This window comes from Cucumis melo, chromosome 5, assembly GCF_025177605.1.
Source record: "Cucumis melo cultivar AY chromosome 5, USDA_Cmelo_AY_1.0, whole genome shotgun sequence".
NCBI lineage: Eukaryota > Viridiplantae > Streptophyta > Magnoliopsida > Cucurbitales > Cucurbitaceae > Cucumis > Cucumis melo.
Genome location: NC_066861.1, coordinates 30,240,390 through 30,263,172, shown reverse-complemented (window position 1 = coordinate 30,263,172; position 22,783 = coordinate 30,240,390). Strand labels below are relative to the sequence as shown.

General features: G+C 36.9%; 1 protein-coding gene across 3 annotated transcripts in view; it reads right to left on the bottom strand.

Annotated features, from left to right (window-relative positions):
- The window catches only part of LOC103498955 (DEAD-box ATP-dependent RNA helicase 17), a 28,575-nt gene that overhangs the window by 3,804 nt on the left and 1,988 nt on the right, over positions 1-22,783 (bottom strand). Inside the window, exons 5-11 of one of the 3 annotated variants that reach the window (XM_051084934.1) lie at positions 16,945-17,088; positions 14,913-15,021; positions 14,463-14,821; positions 9,545-9,618; positions 1,611-1,912; positions 945-1,191; positions 251-502 (exon numbers count right to left, since the gene is read on the bottom strand). In XM_051084934.1, coding sequence (XP_050940891.1) covers positions 461-502; positions 945-1,191; positions 1,611-1,912; positions 9,545-9,618; positions 14,463-14,821; positions 14,913-15,021; positions 16,945-17,088 — 1,277 coding nt within the window. In that variant the 3' untranslated portion in view covers positions 251-460. Of the gene's footprint in view, positions 1-250; positions 503-944; positions 1,192-1,610; positions 1,913-9,544; positions 9,619-14,462; positions 14,822-14,912; positions 15,022-16,944; positions 17,089-22,783 lie in introns of those variants that run through there. The other 2 variants (XM_008461792.3, XM_008461801.3) reach the window with 2 other exon arrangements.

The following is a 22,783-nucleotide window of genomic DNA, read 5'->3' as shown; positions in this document are numbered from 1 at the left end:
CTCTACACTCTACACATGGAATTCAAGGGAGGGGAACTAAACTAGAGGAATGGAAGGAAATTTAGTATCCAAAAAAATTGGGTGGAAGTGTGAGTCATTTTTTGTCATAAGCAAGAGCAAGACAATACAAAGAGTGATGGTAAGAAATAGCTGGATAAGGGACAAAGAATTTTAGTCCAGCATGTTGCATTCCTTACGACATCCTTGGGAAATTTGATATTAACAAAAATAAAATAAAATATCAACCATATGTTCATGAAAGGTTGTATTAGTATATGCTCCCATTTCAGAGAGAATGAGCATTTACACATTATCGTATGGTTATGTGGTTTAACAATTTGGACCCATTAAGTATTTAATATTTAATGTAAAATTACATTTTCTTAGTTCAAGGCTCCCACTTTCCGTTAGGCTACATGTTCTTAGTTCCAGATTCCCACTTTCAGTTGGGGTACAAGTATCAAGATTCTATGACAACCAAAATCAAAATGAGCAGCCATACCTGAAACAAAATAAAATCCTAAAGTCTTGATTTTGGAGGTGGAACCAGGAAATTGAGCAATGTTTTGAAGCATAATGAAAACTTCCTCCCAAACCCATGTCATTTGACTCGTTTAGATTCTAGAATAAAACCTACCAGTGGAGTACTTATGAAGCAAAGAACAATAAAATTTATTTTCGTAAAAAGTAGATGTGTTATTCATGAATCATGATTACAGTAATTGATAGATCTAACCAAAAAAAAAAAAAAGATAATTCCTTGTATTATCTTAAACAACTCTAAATGAAAATTCTAAGAATTGATGAATGCATTTTTAAAAAAGGAAAAGAAAAGAGAAAACTTCCCCAGGCAAAGGCAACATGCTGGACTTGTCCAGCTTGTATGCTTAGAAACTAGAGATTAGATCAAAAGCGAAAGAAAGGGGGTGGTGAAAAGACTATACCTCAGCTGCAACGAACGATTCGACAGCCCTCTGCAAGAACATGATCCAGGAATGTGACTCCAAAGAAACAAGCTTTTCTACAAACTGCTTCCTGCCACGAGCTGGAAAACTATCCAACACCTTGACAAGAGGGTATTCAGTAAGAGATACACCATGGTTCTGCAAATCTTGCAAATAATCTGTTTCAGTTGGTTGCAGGAATAACAACGAGTCTCCTCTTTCCCCTAAGCGAGCAGTTCTTCCAACCCTGAATCAGGAATCCAACCAGTTAGGAATCAAGTATATATATATTTTTTAATAGAAACAACAGCTGTCATTAAGGAAAAAAAATGAAAGAATATAAGGGCATCCAAAAAAACCAAGCCCCAAGAGGAACCCCACAAAAGGAATCAAGTATTAAGTGCTAGATGAATTGTTAAGTAGTTGCCAAAACAGGCCCCAGACGCGAACATCTGCAGTCTACCAATACCAACTTACAATTAAATCCACCAAAACAGCTAAAATAGAATCCTCCAATGAAATCCACAAGCTCCAATAGGAATTCCAGTGGAACTAAAAGGATCCGAGGAATACAAAAGATGCCCGTGCATCAAAACAACACTGTTCTGACCAACAAAAACAAAGAATAAAGAGAGCCTTTTCTTTCTCAAAAGTAAGTGTGGTTACCTATGCACATACTCAATTGCCTCTCCTGGAGGATCATATTGAATGATACACCTAACTTTTGGAAAATCCAACCCCCTAGCAGCAATATCAGTGGATAGAAGAAGAGCCAGCTTCTCTGTTTTGAAGGCCTGAAATGTTGTTCTACGATCTTCCGGCTTCATACTCCCATGCAACCGGAAAATCTTGCATTTAAGAAACAAATGTTCAGGCCTCGATTCTGATTCTGAAGAGGAGAATTTGAACTCACCAAATAGGGAGTAGTGGAAATCTACAGCATCACATGTTGAAAAGAGTACCAAAATCTGTAAACGAGTAAACAACAATGGAGTCGTTAAAAAAGAAAATTTAATAATAGTTCGCAAAAATGAGAAAGTAACTAAGTGATTGTGGCAAGCATAATCATGGTGTTAAAATAAAAACAACTCTCAACTCTTGTAAAACATACTTGTTTGAATGAACCCACCACAGTAAAGAAACAGTTGGACATCAATCATTGGTTGTCGCTCGAAGAAGAAAAACAAAGTTTTTTTTAAAGGAAACAAGACTTCTGTAATGCCTGTCTCCGCATTGAAAGCTTGTACCAAGGATGAGGCAGTAAAGTAGGGGTGAGGTGAGGGAGGAATTTTTGACAGGAAGAACTAAGTGTAGTTTTGGAAAGGGAGTTAAGTTGACGTTGAGAAAGGTTGGCGATGAGTTAGGCATTGAAGTTCTGGGCACAGTGAGATGTTGGGGTGGAGAAGTTGGTCGCCGGAAGGGAAGAGTGGAAATGGAAAAGTATCGTGGTGTGGATTAAGTGGTAACTTTTTTTTATCAAACTCTCTGCTTCAATTGCTGAGAGAGTATGTATTTATTGATGAATTTTGAGTAGTTACTAGGGTAGTTACAAGTGGTTAGGCAGCTGGATAACTAATCAGTTACAGCTGATTAGTTAGCTTATTTAACAGCTTATAAGTCTTTTTAACGGCTTATCAAAAGACTGTTTAATGGGCTGTTTAGCAACTATTCTAATTATTACATTATTTACATCATTCCACCCCCTTAGAAGGACTTGTCCCGAAGTCCATTAGTGTGCAAGCTTGAACTCGTCCGGTGCATAGTAAGGTTTTAGATCGGCAACGTTGAACACTGGGTGTATATTCATATCTGGTGGTAGTTCCGATTTAAAAGCATTTTCACCATATTTTTCTAGGATTCGTACCGGGTAGATCTATCTATCTTTCAATTTGCTATAAGTGCCGAATGGGAATCTACTCTTCTTTAAGTGCACCATTACTAGGTCCCCCTTAGTAAATTTAGCTTGCCTTCTGTTCATATCAGCTTCAATCAATTCAGTTTCTTCATCTACTGTTTTGCTGTCATCACTTGTTGGATCATATTCTTCATCAGGCAAAGCTATCGTTTTTCATTGAGGACAAGTATTAGATAAATGACCGGTTTGGCCACACCTAAAGCACTTGCCTAATGATGGCCGATCGGATTTAACCTTTCCCTTGCTTGTATTGTCTTTCTTCTTGGCTGCTTCCTGTGCTTCCACATCTTTGCCTTTTTCTGCGACAGAAGTTGAAGGCTGCTCATTCGTTTTACTGCTATAAGATTGTTTCTTGGAAAATCTTGTTTCCCATGTGCTCTTTCTATTAGTACTTCTCAATCCTGCAGCCATCATTTCTTCTACAGTTTTTGCAAGAGAAATAGCTCCAGATAAAAATCGGAATGGCTGCAACTTTACCTTTTCCTTTATGTCAAATCTTAGGCCACCAATGAACCGTGCAATCTGATGTTGTTCATTCTCACTCAGTTTAGTTCTAGCACTCAGTTTGTGAAACTCTTCAATATATTCTACTACTGAGTTGCTTCCTTGGCGGCAGTTTTGGTACTGTTTGTACACGGTTTGTTCATAATTTAGAGGTAGGAAATGTGCCTTCAAGAGTTCTTTCATCTTCTCCCATGAACGAATAGGTGGCTTGCCGTATCTTTGTCTGTTTATTTCAAGCTGATCCCACCATGCCGAAGCTCCTCCACATAACTTTAGAGCCACTAGGTGCATTTTCTTTCTATCGGGAGTGTCCATGTAATTGAAGAAATTTTCAGTGTTTTTAATCCAATCCAAAAAAGATTCAATATCACGCTTACCGTTATAGGTAGGAAGATCAATTTTCATCTTGTAATCATGATGAACTTCCCTTCGTGCTTCACGTCCTTTATAAGTTTGTCTCATTCGAATGTCACCATTATCGTTCCAAATATTTCCTTGCTCATCACTGCTGGAAGAATCACATTCTTCCCCATTTTGCCAAGCTTCATATTCCTCCATAGAATCGTCGTTGGCATACCGCAGTGGAATCTCCATTGGCCTTCCTCTTTGGTCATTTCTTTAATCGGGCAAGTTTCTGAAATTCCTTCGAGCTCGCCAGCATCCTCTGTTTCCATTGTGTCGGTCGTTGTTTATGTTGGCTTCAATTCTTGCCGGAGCCGGTAGTCCTTCCATCCTTCGAGTCAGCGTCTCCAAACTATCCATCATTCTATCAAACTGCTCGTGTAAATCTCCCAATGAGTCTTCAATGGCCAACAAGTGCACCTGGATGTCCTCGAAGAGAGGGCAGCGATCTCTTCCACCTCTTCTTGCTCACAGTTGTCCCACGCGGCAGAGATTCCTCCTCTCCGACCAGCCATCCGTCCAAGGATTGGAGCAGCTCTGATACCAATTTGGTATCGATTAAGTGGTAACTTTTTTTATCAAAGAACTCTCTGCCTTCAATTGCTGAGAGAGTATGTATTTATTGATGAATTTTGAGTAGTTACTAGGGGTAGTTACAAGTGGTTAGGCAGCTGGATAACTAATCAGTTACAGCTGATTAGTTAGCTTATTTACAGCTTATCAACAGACTGTTTAATGGACTGTTTAGCAACTATTTTAATTACATTATTTACATCATGTCATGTAACTGAAATTTAGAATTTGAGATGGCTGGATTAATCAAGGACTCATAGGTAAGTCCTCGCTTCTCTCTACTCTTCCCCAACCACTCCCCAGCTTCAGCATCCCTTAATTCTGGCAGGATAGGTAGTTTCAAACATGGAGGTGAAAAGTTGCAAAATCCAAGATTCGTTTTACTACAAATGGTTTGAAAGGGGATATTTCCATATTGAAGATGTGAATTTCAGAAAATTTCTCAAAGTGTCAAAACTCCAACTTGAATGGTTCGTGGAAGTTATTACGAACTTAGTGAAAGAACCAAAATGGAAGTTCTTTTCGGAAAAGAGAAACAACGGATGTGAATCAGCAAGGCTAACTAAATTTCGAACTCCTTCAAGTTTGTTCATAAGGTATGTAACATGAAAGGGATCCAGCGACTTCTCCTTTATTCACATCTTCTCAAGTGATTCCAAGAAGGGATGGTCTTCATCTCTTAATATGATCAAGGAATTTTTGTTGATTCATAAATACGAACAGTGGCATTCCTCCCTGCAACACGACTCGTTTAAGACGGGAACACAGCCTCCTCTAGCAAACTCCTTGGGTTTAGGCTATGCAGATAAAGTAAAGGGTGCCCAGAGAAAATCTCAATCAATCATAAAGGAAAAAAAAAAAAATTGGGTGAAAGGCAATGAGTCCGAGAATTAGACGATTGCATTAAGGAACACTTTTCTAACCTTTGGATATTATCACGTTTATTTGCCTTCGATGAATGGAATGACATAAAAGCCCATCTTGAAGACTTGTTCAACATCAATATCAACATTAACCCGTTATATGCCGATAAAACCGTTACCAAAGTAACAAGAGGAAAGGTTGAAGATTTGATTATTACACCCGAAAAATGGTTAAATACCGAAAACTTCACCTATTATTTGAAAAGTGGGGTGATGATAAACATAGCAGAGAACATATAGTACAAGGTATGGAGGGTGGCTCTCAGTTGAGAACCTTCCCCTTAACCTATGGAGGAAAGATGTCTTCAAAGCAATCGGTGAGTACTTTGGAGGTTTGGAAGAAATACCTCTAGACACCCTTAACCTTATTGATTGTTCTAAAGCCAGAATACAGGTGAAAAAGAATTTATGTGGGTTCCTACCAGCAACCATTGAGATAAACGACACTTTAAGAGGAAGTTTCTTCCTTAATTTTGGTGATCTTGAGTCGATTGAAGCTCTACAATTGATTAAAAAAAGGTCTTTTACTTGGTGACTTCACTAATCCTATTGATTTATGTAGATTAAATGTAGTAGCCTTGGATGGAGAAATCTCAGTGGACCTCCCATTGGTAGATAATAGTCTAAATATGCAACAGGTTCCAACAATCAATAGAAACCCTTTCGAAGGAAAAAAGAGTATGGCTGGTGCTTTACTTTTGGACTGGCCGGCCTCCTCCTCGCCGGAGGAAAAAGAGAACACGCACCAAAATTCAAATTCAGAAGGAGAAGAGCAACCGTGGTGCGTGGTGAAAGAGGCAAGGAATTTATGGAGGGAAGAGAAAAGCAGTGGCAATAAAGCACCTGAAGTTAATGCTGTTTGTTCTCCCAAATGTCTTTCAGCAGCCCCCTAAATGACTTCAATGCTGCCAATAAGAAAGGATCCAACTTGATAGGTCGCACAAAAGCAACCAGTAGAGGAACACATGGGTTTTGGTATGCCAACGAGGAAGAGAAGGAGATGTGGCCCACAAATATTAAAGATTAAGGAATTTATCCTTCCCCTCTAATGAAGTATTCCAACAGCCTATCTCTCTGGACAACAGAAGAAAAAGAAGGTTAAAAGAAAAAAAGGACCAACCAGAAAATTCCCAGTTCAAACAATAGCTAAGGACCTCTAAAAATTTAAGAACTCCCAGAAATTCTACATCAAAGGAAGAACCTCCTTACAAAATGCTTGGACAGCCCTTCTGAATTCCAATTTACTTGAGGAAAGCGGTGTGAAAATTTGAACTTTTGGATTAAAATGCAAAAGGTCAGTAAATAAAACTCACATCTCTTCAAATTTTAATCTATCTCCTATATAATTCCAGACATGGGCATTGATCTTGTGCGGAGTACTCTCCATTCAGCATCATATTACAAATTTTGGAAAAGAAATAAAGGATGATGAAGAATCCATAGTCAATACCAGCAGTGAAGAATTAGAACCTGTGATTTTAGAGGAGGGTGACGTCCTGTTGGCTGAATTTGAGGCAAATAATTTGGATGATGCATTGGGTCCAAATATTCCTAGGTTATTTCTCACCCCTGAATCCAAGGGATGCTGTAAAGAAACGACAAAAAACTTACCTGCAGAATTACTCCCATTCATTGCCTCTTGCAAAATTGATCTTATCTAAGGAAAAATCTGAATAAGCAAAAGCATAAAAATCATATTGTGGAACACTAGAGGCCTCCTAAATAAATCGAAACAGTTGGCCTTGAAAAGAGTACTGAAGTTGACAAATCCAGCAGTTTTTCCAATTCAGGAGACAAAACAAGAGACTATTGAAAGCTCCTTAATTAAGGCTCTATGAAGTTCGAAAGACATTGGCTAGGATTTTACTGAATCAACTAGTAGATCCGGAAGAAATTTGACCATGTGGGATGAAAGTAAAATCTCTGTGTCTGAAGTCATCAAAGAAAGATACGCTCAAATTCTGGGATAGATTGAAGAACGGTTTCCATTTCCTTTTGAAGGAATTCTACACCAATGGCTCAGTGCTTGTGTAATGGAAAATTTCAAATATTTAATCCTTGGTTCACCGCTTGGAGGCTACCCAAAAAGCTCCTTATTCTAGCAGCCCATTATAGATAAAATTCAAGGTAAACTAAGCAAGTGGAGAAGGTACAACTTATCTCACGGTGGGTGAATCACACTATGCAAATCAGTCCTTTCCAATATCCCTACTTACTACATGTCAACTTTCCTTGTGCCAATTTCAGTTTCTAATACTTGGGAGAAAATTATGAGAAATTTTCTGGGAAGGTAATAATGGGGGAAAGCTGAACCACTTAGCTAAATGGTCTAAAATCACCAAAAGCCAAAGAAATGGGGGCCTCGGCCTAAGTGATTTGGGAATAAGAAATATGGCTCTTTTATCAAAATAGGGATGGAGATTCATGTCAGAACAGAATGCCTTATGGTGCAAAATAGTTTGAGAAGCCACCCCTTCCTTTGGCACACTAGCACAAAGGAGAATTTGAGTTTGAGAAGCCCTGGATTAGTATTTCAAGAGAATGGCACAAGATTGAAGCACTAGCCAGTTTCAAAATTGTTAATGGCAGGATAATATTCCCCTAAACAGCAAGTTCCCTAGATTATCTCGTATTGCCCTCTTGCCTAGAAAGTCAATTTCCAAGCACTAGGATAGCCAAACTAGTTCCTGGGCAGTTTACCTTAAAAAATTAACGAAAGAAGAGGAGGTTGTTGACTTTCCACCAAAGATTTCATTAAATGGGAAAATGGTAAACTCTATACCAAATAAGAAAGTTTGGTCCCTAGAACCAAGTGGCTTCTTCACTATTAAATCCTTTGTTACCCATCTATCATTTGTTTCTCCCATTGATGTTTCTCCATACAGAGGGCTTTGGAAAATTAAGAGCCCTAAAAGAGTCAAACATATCCTGTGGATTATGCTTCAAGGGAATTTAAATTGTGCCTCTTCACTGCAAAAAAAGCTTCCCTCTCATTGCCTATCTCCTCATATGTACTATCTATGTTGTATGAATAAAGAAGACCTTCAACACCCTTTTTTCGAGTGTCCTTATGCAGCGAATTGTTGGTGCAGGCTGCTGCAAATTTTTAATTTCATATGGCTTTTTTATGGCAGTTTTAACGGTAATGTTCTGTAAAATCTCTGCGGACCAGATTTAAAGAAAACATCGTCGATTTTATGGTGCAATGTAGTCAAGGCCTTATTGGTAGAAATATGGTTTGAAAGAAATCAACTTGTTTTCCACAACACGGCTTCGGTATGGTCCGATAAATTAGAGTATGCTCGTTTAAATGCTTCATCATGGTGCTCCATGGTCAAAGGATTTCAGGATTACTGCACATAGGACATTCACCTCAACTATCAAGCTTTTACCATTTAGTCATTTTTGAGTCCAGCTACAGAGATTTAGGCAAGGACCCTGTTTCTGCTCGGTTTAGAGTTGTATTTTAGTCTTTTGTTAATGACAGGCTGCTGGTGTAAAGTTCTATGTTTTGTACCATTTTTACTTTCTCAATGTCATTTCATTTCTCTATTTTTCAGATATGATAAGGATGCTAAGGTGGTGTCAACCTAATTGAGATGTTCGAGTGCGTCTAATGATTCCTAGCTCTTCAATTGCTCATTGTACAACCCTCTTGTACTTTGAGCTCTGCCTCATTTTTTATAGTAAATGAGACTTGTTTCCTTTTAAAAAAAAAAAAGAGATGGTGGGATTAGGGGACATTAAGTTGAGATAAGTAAAAGGAAGGACATCTATCAGGGACTAGCAAGTTAAGAACTAAGTGCTGATTAAGAACTTTTGAAGAAAGGTATAAATAGAGGAGGAAGTACATCATTTCAGTCGTGAAAAATGAGAAATTGAGGGAAGATTGAAGTGCTACTGGAGTTGGAGCTTGCACAGGAGTCAACACATTGCTGAGAAGGAAGAGAAGTTGGGTAATACGTGGTGAGAGACGAAGGGGGTTTGTTTCTTCTTTGAATGTTGTCTTCATGGAAGTTATTGCATCTTGAGGGCAGAGGAAGAAATAAGAATATATCCTTACCTTTCTATGAATTTTCCTCTCCAAATATCCTCACAATTCTTCCTAGAGGATGCAATAGAAAGTACAAAGATCGAATGACGTGAAACTAGAGAGCAACATTATTATAATTGCATTTGCGTGCTTTATTCTATAACTACAGATAACATGATAAAACTAAAACCTTTTTAAGAGTGGTAACACTAAAACTTCCATTTAAACATAAGTATGAATTTTCCTTTACCTTCTCAAAGGATTCTCTCTCAAATAAATACTTCAGGACAGAAAAAAGCACAGTCAACCGAGAACCACAAGGTGCTGCACAAAAAAATTAATCAAAAGAGTACATGTTACATGCAGTATGAATAGGATGACAAGATTAGAACCAAACATTATACAACAGAGCATAAAGGAGAAAATTTCTAAAACTCCTAAAAATGCAGCATAATTAGTAAAGGTCTTGGCGCATAATCTGAAAACAAAAACTTGAAAAAAATAAATTCATTGAAAACAAAGTTGTATTCCATGTTTTAGATAAGTGTTAGGTAGCAAATTCAGAAATTGGATCCCAATTTAAATAGTTGTTCAAAATGTGTTTGACAATATATTTATAAAGCATAAAACTAGGTTTAGTTTACTCACTAAATATTAGGTTGAATATAAACTATTATTACTTATTAGTTAATTTATGAGTATTTTTTACGTTGAAGGTAATGTATTCATCACTTTTGAATATCATATAGATTTTTTTAAAATGAAAACATAGCTTTTAATTGAATTAATGAAACAATGTAAATAGTGAAATTTAGTTAGGATCAAAAGGCACACTCGGACATCTCAACTAAGTTGACATCCGTTTTCATATCAAAATTATCCCGAACAAATATAGTAGCAAAATATCCAAGTACAAAGAAGCTGCATCTCTCTTACAAGGCAGCAATATCTTTCAATGTCTAAATATACATTCATAAAAAGGACACTTTTAAATTTTCAGATTATATTATGAATCGAGTTTATAACATGAAATACAAGTTTATATTGTTTAATATAATTCTACGATCTAAAATTTTCAAATTCAAAATCCATAAACTTAACACATAAATATGTTGCTTTTTTTGTAGAAGCAACTTTATGAAAAAAATGAAAGAATACAAGAGCACAAAAAAAAAACTAGTCCACCAAAAACACCCCTACTTAAAGAAGGGGTCCAACTGAGTAAGATGTTACCAAAAAAAACCAGCACATAAATAAATAAATAAATAAATAAATAAAACTAGTCCACCAAAAACACCCCTACTTAAAGAAGGGGTCCAACTGAGTAAGATGTTACCGAAAAAAACCAGCACATAAATATGTTGCTTTCAAAATTTGCATTATTTAGAATACTTGCTGAATCAGTTAACCAGAAAATATAAAGTAGAATCCAAAATTCCCTACCAGACACTAATTATTCTATGATTTCAAATTTCCTTTTGTTGAAGAGGATCATTTATTACAAAAATGGGGCAGAGCTCAAAGCACAAGAAAATTATACAATGAGCAATTAAAGAACTAGGGATAAGTAGACGCACCCGATCACCCTTTTAGCGTCCTCATCATATCCAAAAAATAAAGTGAAATGACATAGAGCTAGTAAAAGTGGTCCAAACATAAGACCTTTACGTCAGTAACCTATCATTAACAAAAGACTAAAATACAAATCTAAACCAGGCAGAAAAAGGGCCTTTGCCTTAACTCTCCTTAGCTGGCCTCAAAATGACTAAACAATAAAAGCTTGCCAGTTGAGATGAATATCCAGTGTGGAGTAATCCTCAAATCCTTTGACCATGGTGAAGCATTTAAACGGACATACTCAGATCGATCAGACCACACTGAAGTCTAAAGCCACATGGTGAAAAATGCGTTGATTTCTTTCAAACCATATTTCTACTAATAAGGCCTTGATTGCATTGCACCATAAAATTGATGAGTTTTTCTTTAAATCTGGTCCAGAGAGAATTTGCAGCACATTACCACTAAAGCCGTCATAAAAAACGCATCTGAAATTAAAAATTTCAGCAGCCTACAACAACAGTTCACTGCATATGGACACTCGAAAAAAGGTGCTGAAGGTCTTCTTGATTCATACAAGATAGATGGCACATATGAGGAGATAGGCAATGAGAGGGAGGCTTTTTATGCGGTGAAGAGGCACAATTTAAATTCCCTTGAAGCATAATCCACATGGATATGCCGACTCTTTTAAGGCTCTTAGTTTTCCAAGCCCCCTATATAAAGAAACATCCATGGGAGAAGCAAGTGATAGATGAGTAACCAAGGATTTAACAGTGCAGCCACTTGGTTCTAGGGACCAAACTTTCTTTTCTGGGATAGAGTTTACCATTTTCCAATTTAAAGAAATCATTTGTGATTGAAAGTCAACAACCTCCTCCTCTTTGAATAATCTTATAAAGTAAACCGCCCAGAAACTAGTTTGGCTATCCCAGTGCTCGATAATTGACCCTTTACACAAGAGAGCAATACGAGATAATCTAGGAAACTTGTTTAAGGGAACATTATCCAGTCATGAATCAGTCCAGAAAAACACTCTGCTGCCATTACTAATTCTGAATTGGCTAGCTAAGAAGCACGGACACTTCAGTTTGGATAGCGTGTCCATGTCCGACACTTGGACACTTTGACATTTGGTGGACACCTATTGGATGCTTGCTAGTCCAACAAATGTATTAGATATGCATAGACCACTTATTGAGTAGACGAAAAAGACACATATATGACAATAATAATAACTTTTGAGTGTGGAATACATCAAGCTGAGTCTTTTAAACATATAAATGCATCAATTTATTTACTATGAATTTTCTTTTACTATGAAAATAATATATATATTTTAAAAATGAATATTTTAATAAACGTATCTTTGCAGTGTCGTGTCCTATGGTGTGTCATCGTGTTTGTGTCGTGTCTTGTATCTGTGTCCGTGCTTCTTAGGTGGCTAGTGCTTCAATCTTGCGCCATTCTCTTGAAATACTAGTCTATGGGCTTCTCGAACTTAAATTCTCCTTCCTGCTAGTGTGCCAAAGGAAGTGGTGGCTGCTGTGAATACTTTTAACTACTTGCTACACAAGGCCTTTTGTTCTTACATGAATTTTCATCCCATTTTGATAAAAGTGCCATTTTTCTTATTTTCAAATTATTAAACCACCAATTCACCCAAAAGCTTAATCTGGTGGTTGAAGGCAAATTTAATTATATATCACCAACACAAATCATTTAGGCCGAGGCCCCCATTTCTTTGGCTTTTGGTGATTTTAGACCATTTAGCTAAGTGGTTCAACTTTCCCCCATTATTACCTTCCCAGAAAAATTTTCTCATCATTTTTTCCAAAGTATTGGAAACTGAAATTGGCATAAGGAAAGTTGACATATAGTAAGTAGGGATATTGGAAAGGACTGATTTGCATAGTGTGATTCGCCCACCGTGAGATAAGTCGTACCTTCTCCACTTGCTTAGTTTACCTTGAATTTTATCTATAAGGGGCTGCTAGAATATGGAGCTTTTCGGGTAGCCTCCAAGCGGTAAACCAAGATACATTAAGGGAGGCTTTTCTATCTTACATCTTAGTCTTGTGTCCATTTCAGTGATCATTCTTTCCTCTATATTAATTCCACAAATGGAAGATTTTTCCCAATTGACTTTTTGTCCTGAACACCATTCAAATAAACAGAAGTCTTTTGAAGGATTTCCATCATTGCCTCATCATTTTTGCAGAATATGAGTGTATCATCAGCAAACAGGAGTAAGGAAACATGTACCTTGTCTTTGCCTACAATAAAGCCTTTAGACATTCCCATCGCATTTATCATTGAAATTAGGCTGTTAGAACTTCACTTACTAGGAGGAAGAGAAATGGGGAATGTGGGTCTCGTTGTCGTAGGCCTGTTGATGCTTGAATTCTGCCTTGTGGTCGGCCATTTATAAAGATTGAATATTTGGGATCTCGCACGCTATCCATTATCCATTTTATCCATCTGCCATCAAAATTTGTCCGTACCATTAATTTTTCTAAAAAGTCCCAATCAACCCTATCAAAGGCTTTTCCAAGGTCCAACTTAATCAGCTACGCTTTCTTCTTTTTTGCTCTGTATTCTTCCACCATTTTGCTGGCAAGAGAATGGGGTCAAGAATTTGCCTTCTTTATAAAAAGACACTTTGAGGAGGATCAATAAATGGCATAATCTTCTTAATATACCTAGTTAGAAGATTTAAAAGGTTAGTATTAACCCATTAATTCCCTATAAGAGTTCATATTTTGTTAGATTAATTTTATATTCGTAATAAAAGAGAAACTTTCTTATAGGATCTTGAGATTTTTTTTACTGGTAGAAGAGAACGGATCTTGCTGATAAAGGTGGAGACTACTACCATTTCCTTATACTTTTTTATTATTTAAAAAAAAGGGAAATTTCGCTCCAAACTCTCTCCAGACTGGACTGCATTACCTTGTGGAGTACCTACCCTTCTTCCAGCCATCAGGCCCTCTCATGAAGTTGCCCTTATAATTTGATGCAATCAGACAATCTGTTTAGGGTTTATTGTATTTATTCCTATTTAAATTTTTCCATATTTTTATTTTTGGTTTATTAGTATTTTGGTCGCTATTTTTTCACCCGTGTGAAAGCTTATTATGAAACTTGGATTTATTCAATATATTATATAAAATAATCACAATCTAAGAAGAAATCTCCGAAAATCATCAAAGAAATGCTTACTATGATTCAAAAGGTAAGCTAATAACAATGGACTAACCCTTGTTGAGAAAGGATTAGAGGGTTGGCCTGCAACCTACTAAATAGGTAAACAACTAACAACAAACTACAACAATTATCCATTTAAATAAACATTACAAAACAATTACTAATCCTACATCGAAACAAAACCATCTGAGACACCAAGAAGGAAAATAAAATAAAAACTTAAAGATCTACAAGGAAGCACCACAGCTTTAAGTGGCCTAAGAAAGGAATATCTCATGGCCTGACACAAAAGTACAAAGGGATGCACTGAATGTTAATTCAATTTCCAAGCAACACACGTATCCAACCCTTTGCACTCATGAATGTTACAAACGTTCATCAAGTAGAACTTTTAATCAAATTACCTTGCACGTAACTCTGAACTAACTGGGTTGGAATTTTATAATCTGCAATTGAAAAGCTCTTTTCCTTCCGTATGGGTTGGACTTCATCATTTATGTCTTGTCCCAAAAATCGACCACGTTCAGATGGTTGAAATTCAAGGGCACTGTCGCCAGCATCAAGACCAATCATAATGGGATTCTCTAAACTAATTTTGGCAAAATGAATTACTTTTTCATTTAAGGTAGCTGAAAAGAGCAAATTTTGCTGCGGGAATCCAAAACTTGAAATTGCATTATCCTTTTTGACATGAATATTCCTTCTTGAGCCCAAATGATCCAGTATTTCCTCAACTTCTTTGCCACATCCTAATTCGAAAATTCTGTATAGATGCACGAGTTTCAAGTAAAAGAGTGAAAAATAAAAGGACTAATCCAGAATGCATCGTACCACAAAGCATAGAGTAGCAATACCTATCTGCCTCATCAAACACTATCCAATGCAAATTTGAGTACAAAAAGGATGATGTGTTCTTTAAATGATCCAAGAGCCGACCTGGTGTTGCAACTAAAATTGATATACCTGAGCACAGACCATAAAAAGTTTGGTACGTTAGTCATGGCAGAACAGTTCATGAAAGGGGAAGGGCGCATTTTATTTATTCTTTAATGAAACAAATTGATTTCAAAAGAAATGAAAGAATACAGGGGCCAACAAAGAAGGAAAAAGCCAAAAAAAGAGCCAAACTATAAGGAAACAACTAGGTTGCACCAGAACCATAGATAAAATCAACACTTGAATCCAATTAGTAATACTACTTGAAAAACAAAACCAAGGTCGATGATTCATGCCATAAAATGCATGTTTTTAACTCTTATTTATGAACTTTTATAATAAAAAATTGAGTTCGCCCCTACTTTTTAGTAGAAGTCCATAAAATTAAGCTCATTAGGGATATTTGGCTTTAAAGATGTTCTTTTTGAATTGGAGAAAAGCCTCTTAAATTATTATTAATAAGATAGCCTTAAGTTCAAAGTACAAGCGTATAATACTAAGAGCACGAGAAAAGAGAATTCAGTCTACATCTACAACAAAAGCTAAAAAAACAAATTCCAAATAAAATACATCAAGCTAAACATAGAAGAGGTCAAACTAAACAAAACCATATCCAAAGAAATCTAATTACAAATTATAATACAAAATCCTCTCATAAAGAACTAAATTGAAACTATAAACTTTCAAGGGGATGCAATCGGCTGCCTCGAATCTACCTAACCAAATTAATCCATAATCCAGAGGAAGTCCGAAAAAGTCTTCCACGACGTGTAGAATTTACTTGCCGCTCATATGAAGGGAAATCCAAGAATGACTGAAGTTGGTCTTACATTAAGGAGAAATACATTAAACTGCTGAAGAATCAAATTATAATTATTCCATAATCAACGACTATTGATTTAAAATGATCTGGTATTTCGCAAGACCGGGGACAAGAACGAGTAGCAGAAGGCAACTTTGCAGATCCTAGCTCTTCCTCGAGTTGAAACAGGGCATTGAGATCGGTTTCTAGAGACTCAAAATGTTTCTGACTTTCAAGTTCGGTTGACCTATCCAAACTCCAATTCCTCACTACTATTGCTGAAAGAGTAGTCGAAAAAAGGCTCACCCTTCTTGTTGGATTGATTGAGAGGGGTTTTGCTTGGAGAGTCCTTCAGAAATTTTACCTTGGAGTTAAGCAAAGAGAACGCGGAGTACTCAAACTGGGTGGAGTGATGATGATGAGAAAATGACTTGGAAGAACGGCCTGGGACTTGAATTTGGGTGCAACTGACTTCCAATAAATCAGGATTAGCCTCTACAAACAGCTTGGAGCTGCTGGAATAAGCTGATGAAAGAGAATGGGCAGTATTTTCCTCCAGCAATACGGGTACTTGATCATCTAAAATCTGAGCTTTCAAGGAACGTTTTGCCAGAATCTTCTTTGATGCTGATGAAAGATAATGGGCAGTATTTTCCTCAAGCAAAACGGATATTTGATCATCAAAAATCTGGACTTTTATAGGAACCTTTTGCCATAATCTTCTTTGATTTTTTCTTTCAAATAAAATACTTCGGAAATAGCTTGAGGTAATGTGGGAAGATCTTAGAAAAATTCTCTTTTCAAATTTCCTCGGGAGCCTTTTGATGAGGAAAAAAGAGAAGAAGAGGAGATTGGAGCTGAAGATGAAGGGTTGAAAGGAGGAGCGACAACCGTTGGTTTATTTTGAAAAAAAGCAGCTGAAATAATCTCAGCTTTTAGCTTTTTGTTCATCTTGCACACCTAGTTATACCTAACCAATTACTACAATTGTAGCTATGAAGTCATTAGGTTCGAACTTTATTTATGAATTTTACAAATGAAATATTTTTTTTCAAAAAGACCAACAAACACGTACACATTGTCAAAAATAAATGACCTTACATCAAAATGAAATGGTAATTTCATAACTTAAACTTGATGTTTCCTACCTTTCCGCAACCTCGCTTTCTCTTTCGACCGACTTTCTCCACCTGTTATGTAACCAGGGACAATCCAGTGATAACGTTGTAATAGTTTTTGTAGACTTTCGTAGACCTGCATGCATAGCTCTCGCGTCGGTACAAGAACCAACGCTATGGCCAAAAGAATTCATTAGACTCAAATTCTTTTTTATCATTTTCTTTATTTGGTTTCAGATTTTTGAAATTCGATTTATGCTTTTAGCTTTTTCATGAACATATCATGATTGGAACTCTTATAAAATTTTTCTATTCATCGATGATAATTAATGATCTATATAACTATTAATTTAATCTTCCTTTCTTTGACAAAAAAATACAATGTAAAAGTTCTTTGAAATATTAATAGAAATCACAAAATTGCTTATTAAAGCCAAGAACAACCATCTATTTGAAACCATGACAATCTCTAGATTTTCATATGTTAACCACAAATGACAACACAAAAGTCACAACATAATCCCAAGACTCAAGAGAACCCAAACGCTAATGTAAGCACTTAAGTCCAAATACAACAATAACAAAAGCCCAATAACAACCCAATCAAGTCCCACAAGGGAAAGTCCCTGATCTACCACTTCTAACAAAACTATTGGAGGCCTCACACCACACCTGGGGTGAGAACCATCATATCCACAAGATGGAAGTTAGAAACTTAATTACGGAATTGGTCACAATTTTTTCACAAAGCTTCATGCTCCATCAAACATAAATCCCTAGGTCTTAAATTAATCACACAATCGGTCTCTAGTTTCATGTTTCTGAGTGGGCTTCCTTTCGAAGGCTATTTGTAACAATCCTTTAGATGATTTTGTATAGTTGGGATCCTTTCTTGTTGTGGCAGCCCCCTTTTTTCGTGTGCTTAGTTTCTGGATGCATGTGTAATCTTTCATTCTTTCTCAATGAAAGTAGTTTTTTTTATTTAAAAAAAAATCGCACAATCGTTGATTGAGCCTCTCCCAAAGTCTATAAAAATCAGCCTTTCAGCTAGGATGACTTAAGACCCTGGCCAAACTACCACAAAACCCCCTCATCTAAGTTCCCTCCCCAAACACTTTCCTCAAACTCCCCTCATATTCTAGCTGAAAGATGCCTTTCCCTTTGCCACAAAAATAGCATCCAAAACTTCAAAAGAAAGATCAACTTCTTGCACTATACCATTCAACTCCACCTCTACACTATTCACTTCTTGTAACCAATTTCTTGTAACCAATATTAGATACCTAGATTAGTATACATGGGTTTATATTGTATAAGGGTAATTAGATTAGTATAGGGTTAGGGGTATAAGGGTAATTGGATACTTAGGAAGTTACTAGTAGTTATTAGTAGTTATTGTGAAAGTGTGGTTACTAGGGTGGTTAATCTTGTTATAAATGGAGGGAGGGTAAGTGAGAGAGGGAGGTTATTATGTGGAGTGATTTAAGGCTTGGGTGAGAGTACTCAAGAGGGAAGTTCCAAGTGCCTTATACTCGGGTTTATCTTGTATTTTTCTTATAGTTCATTATAATAAATTAAAATCTTGTTCTTGTTAGCAAGTGTTCTAACATATTCGTGCCCCCTTTCACTGAATGCACAAAGACGATTGTCGAGCCTTGCTCTCTATGACGATTTGGTACACTCTTGGGGAAAAAGTTGCTTAAAATCACTTTTGTATTGCCCATATATTGTTGATAGCCAAAAACCATCAACCATAGACATGATAAAGATAGAATAAAACCATTGATAACATCTTTGATCGTAAAATGAGGCTCATTCCACAAAATAAGAATGCCGCCAACTCATGGATGGATAATGTTCCATATTTTATATATCCTAGGTTTTCTCCTACTCATGGAAGAATGATGTTCTTCAACTTCTTTTTTTTTTTTTTTCTTGAAACGGAGAGAAACTTCTTTATTAATAATAAGAACTCCAAGTACAAGAGAATTACACAACGAACGCAATAAAGAAGTCAAGCGAAAGAAAAAACTAGGGGATCAGAAGGTGCACCCGAACATCTCAACTAGGTTCATACCCCCTCAGCGCCAAATCATCATATCCCAAATAAGACTAGAAGTAAGGAACGTAATACAATGAGAACGAAATCCAACCTACTACAGCAAAAACTAAAAAACCACCGAAAAATAGATAAGAAAGTAGGGCAGAAACACAATGCAGAACAGTACAATGGCTGATTTGGCTATGGATGAACACAAGATGTGGCATCATTTGAAACTCTCAAGCTTATTTGCCCATGAATCAAGATCAGCTCCCATAAAAACTAGCATTTCAATTTTCTTGAATTTGCTTCGGTCTCCCGCAGAATCATCTCCCTCCAACTTGGTGTGTTTTTCCTCAGATTTTCCTCCCATCACAATTGATTCACTGGCATCAATCATGCTTGCAATTTTACTTGATGAACCCTCTGGTACTTCTTCCATTGTTGTCTTCCCTTTGATCATTCCCACGATATATTTCAGCAAAGTTTGTTGTTGCTATTGTTGCTTCTCAGCCTACACTCCTAGCCTTTCAACACTCTTTGCCAATGATGAAATGTGTTCCTTGATCGTTGGCAATTCATGTAACTCTGCTCGAATTCCGGATATCTCTTGATCAACCGTTTCCAACTTTTCCTCAATTCGCTTTTAAGGTATGGTAATAATCTTCACAGATTCGAATGTCTCTGATACCAAAATGATAGAACACCAAGTAGTGTGTCTATGTATTCATTAAACAACCAAAACAAGAAAAAGTACTCAAAACCAGTCTTTAAACACGGTACAACACAATACTTCCTACCAACATTAACCAAATTCAAAGTAAAAACATCAAAGATAGAAAAATACAACACGATAAAGGAAATAACTGTTAAGAAACTTCAAGTAACCGAACACTTTCTGCATTTCCTGTTCTTCAGGAAACCACAGCCTTTCACTTCCAAATTAGAATAACCACCCCCATCTTCCCTTCCTTCTTTCCCTTTCAACCTCTTCCCATGTAACTAATCATGGTCCCCACCAAGGTGGTTTCCACTTCCTCCACTTCTTTCCTCTTGTGCACGTGCCAATTCACCCTTTTTCCTCCTACTATATTGTATAACAACCGGTGGTCTATCGAACGCCTACTTCACTGCCACAAACTTTCACCCTGCGTTGTCTTTCCTTAAAACACAACCTTCTTCTGCAAAACGCCTCGAACTTAGCGAAAATAATCCTTTTATCAAGTTCTTCAACGGGACTCCCCTTTTTAAACTAGGCCACATTTTCCGACCTCCTCACCGGTGCCAGAGAAGACAAGTGCCAGCATACAGTTGGCAAATGATCTAATTAGGCGGGCAACTAAACAGTCTTTGATTAATGTCAAACCCAATCAGCATAGCTGTTTCAAAAAGTAATGGAGCCCAGTGGAAATAGTTTAAACCTTATTAATCCAGCTGTTAAAGAGCCAGTAAGTGAAAGAAACAAGGGAAAAGCCCCTTTAATTACTATCATGAGTAATTATGATTTTTCCTCCATAGTAATTAAAGATTCGGCCACTCCTAAACAGCTACTAATCTCTAATTCGGCCACTGCAATTCCCTTTACTGTCAGCCCAAGGGCCCACCCAAAGGAGGAAAAACCTTCCAAGCCCCAAAAATTCTTAAGCACTACATCAGAAAGCAAACTTCTTTCAACAACTTATGGACAGCCCTCTTAAAATTTGAACTGAACGAATTTTGCTCTCTCAAAGCTCCACTTTCAGCCCCTTCTTGCATCCACCGAACAAAGCCATCCATCTCAGCAAAAAGACCCTGATATCTTGGAAGTGTGTAGCACTAAAACTCAGTCCTCTGATTGCTTCAACAGGTCAGTTTCCACAGGCTCCCCTACCAAGTCTTTTCACTACTATAAACCCCCCAACTCTAACACAAATGTAACTCTGTTGCGAGGCTCCCCTTGTCATTCACCAACTCCTCTGAGAAGCATCTTGCTAAGGCTTTACATTCACCTTTCAATGTCAGCAATGAAGAATCAGTGGGTATCCTAAGTGCTTTTGATCATAAGATTAATGCAGAGAATGAAGGGGAAAACCTTACTGCACTATTTGATGAAGTTGTCTTCCCTCCTATCAAAGTCCCTTCGGATTTGCCCAAGGATATGCTGTCTTTAGTCAATGACTGGTATTATTTTGGTCTAAGGAGACAATCTAGTATTATTTTCTTTCATTCAACCTCATGAAGTTAGTTTCCTGGAACACAAGAGGCCTAAAAGACACCCCTAAGCGAGCAGCTCTAAAAAATTCACAAAAATTGCAATCCGGACATTTTCATGATTCAAGAATGAAAAATGGAAGCTATAAATGCTATCTTTATAAAATCTCTACAGAGCTCTAGAGATATTGGTTGGGACTTTGTGGAATCAGTTGGCTCTTCAGGGGGAATTCTGATTATATGGGACGACAGTTCGATTTCGGTTATTGAGGCCTCTGCTCCTATTTTGGGTCTATCTAAAACTTCCTCAAACTCTAAGGACTCTAAAATGGAACCAAATGAAAGTGATGGTACCATGGATTCATCTATAGAGAGGGTATTTTTGACTGGTTCTCTTGATGAACTTAAAGTTTGTCTTAGCCCTCGTTGAGTTCGCCAATGCCATTAACCTAGAGGAAGAAAGTTGTTAAACATTCGGTGATAATTCATCATTAGGCATCATAAAGCATGATATCCAAATCGAAGACGATTAACAGTTTCCAAAGAACACGGAGGATGGCATTGTGAAAAGTTTGCTAGGAAAAGGGAGGTCTAGAGTTGTATTCAATTTAGAATTGAAGTTGTCTTGTGCACAAATTTTTCTAGTGAAGGAAAATGAAAGTAATCTAGCAAGTTTGCTTCAGGAAAACTTGCTTGCTAATATCAAGGTGTTTCTGTCCTCTTTTAGTATAGAGGCTACTCTCGGAAATCTAAGAATAAGTGATGATAGTCTTTCAAGCAGCCACATGTATTATTGGGCATGTGATATGAGAAATCCTGGTGGAGTTTCTTTCGTTGAGCTATTCTTTTCTTCATTCAATTTTGATGAGGAAGATTACATAAGTTATGAATACAGTCTTCTGGGGAACCTTTCAGAGTGTCTGTTGCATCTTTGAATTGATTTGTCCAAGAGGTTGTTAGTTACTTTGTGGATCTTGTCCCTGAAAATGTTGAGGGTGTTGTCAAGTTAAAAGATAAAGTAACGAATTCAGAGTAGCGGTTTACCACTACTGAAATAGAAGGTTAGCCTGCTTCAAAGTTGGATCTTTCTCTTTCAAAGCCTATAATATTAATGCCCCGAAGATCAGTCAGTCTTGATTATTTGAAGCTTGATATTGTCCATATTACCGTTCAGAACACATTTCAGTGGATTTTTGGGAGTAAAACAGACATGAGCGCGTTGTGCATTTGAAAATTTTATCTGTTTTGATTGATGACATAATTTTAAATGTTGTCGTGGGAGCAGAATTACAGCATAATTGAAAATGTCAAGGGGGTTTCAGTAATCATCGGGATTTGTTGCGTCAAATACCAAGTTTAGAAGTTCGGAATTCAGAGAGGAGTGTCGACTCTTCGGTAGGCCTTCTTTGGAGCTTAGTTTTTTTATTTGGTCTTGTTTTGACTATAGTTGTTTTGTTAGGCTCAGTTTTTTCGATACTGGTTTTGGTTCTGTTTTGTTTCTATTTCTTTCCATTTTTCCTTTGTCTTGGCCCTCTATATTTTAGTTGGACATTGTTGATTATTATCCATTACTTCGTCTGTTCGCTTTGTGTTTTATTTGGAATATGATGTTTTGGTGCTATGGGGTGTCGACCTAGT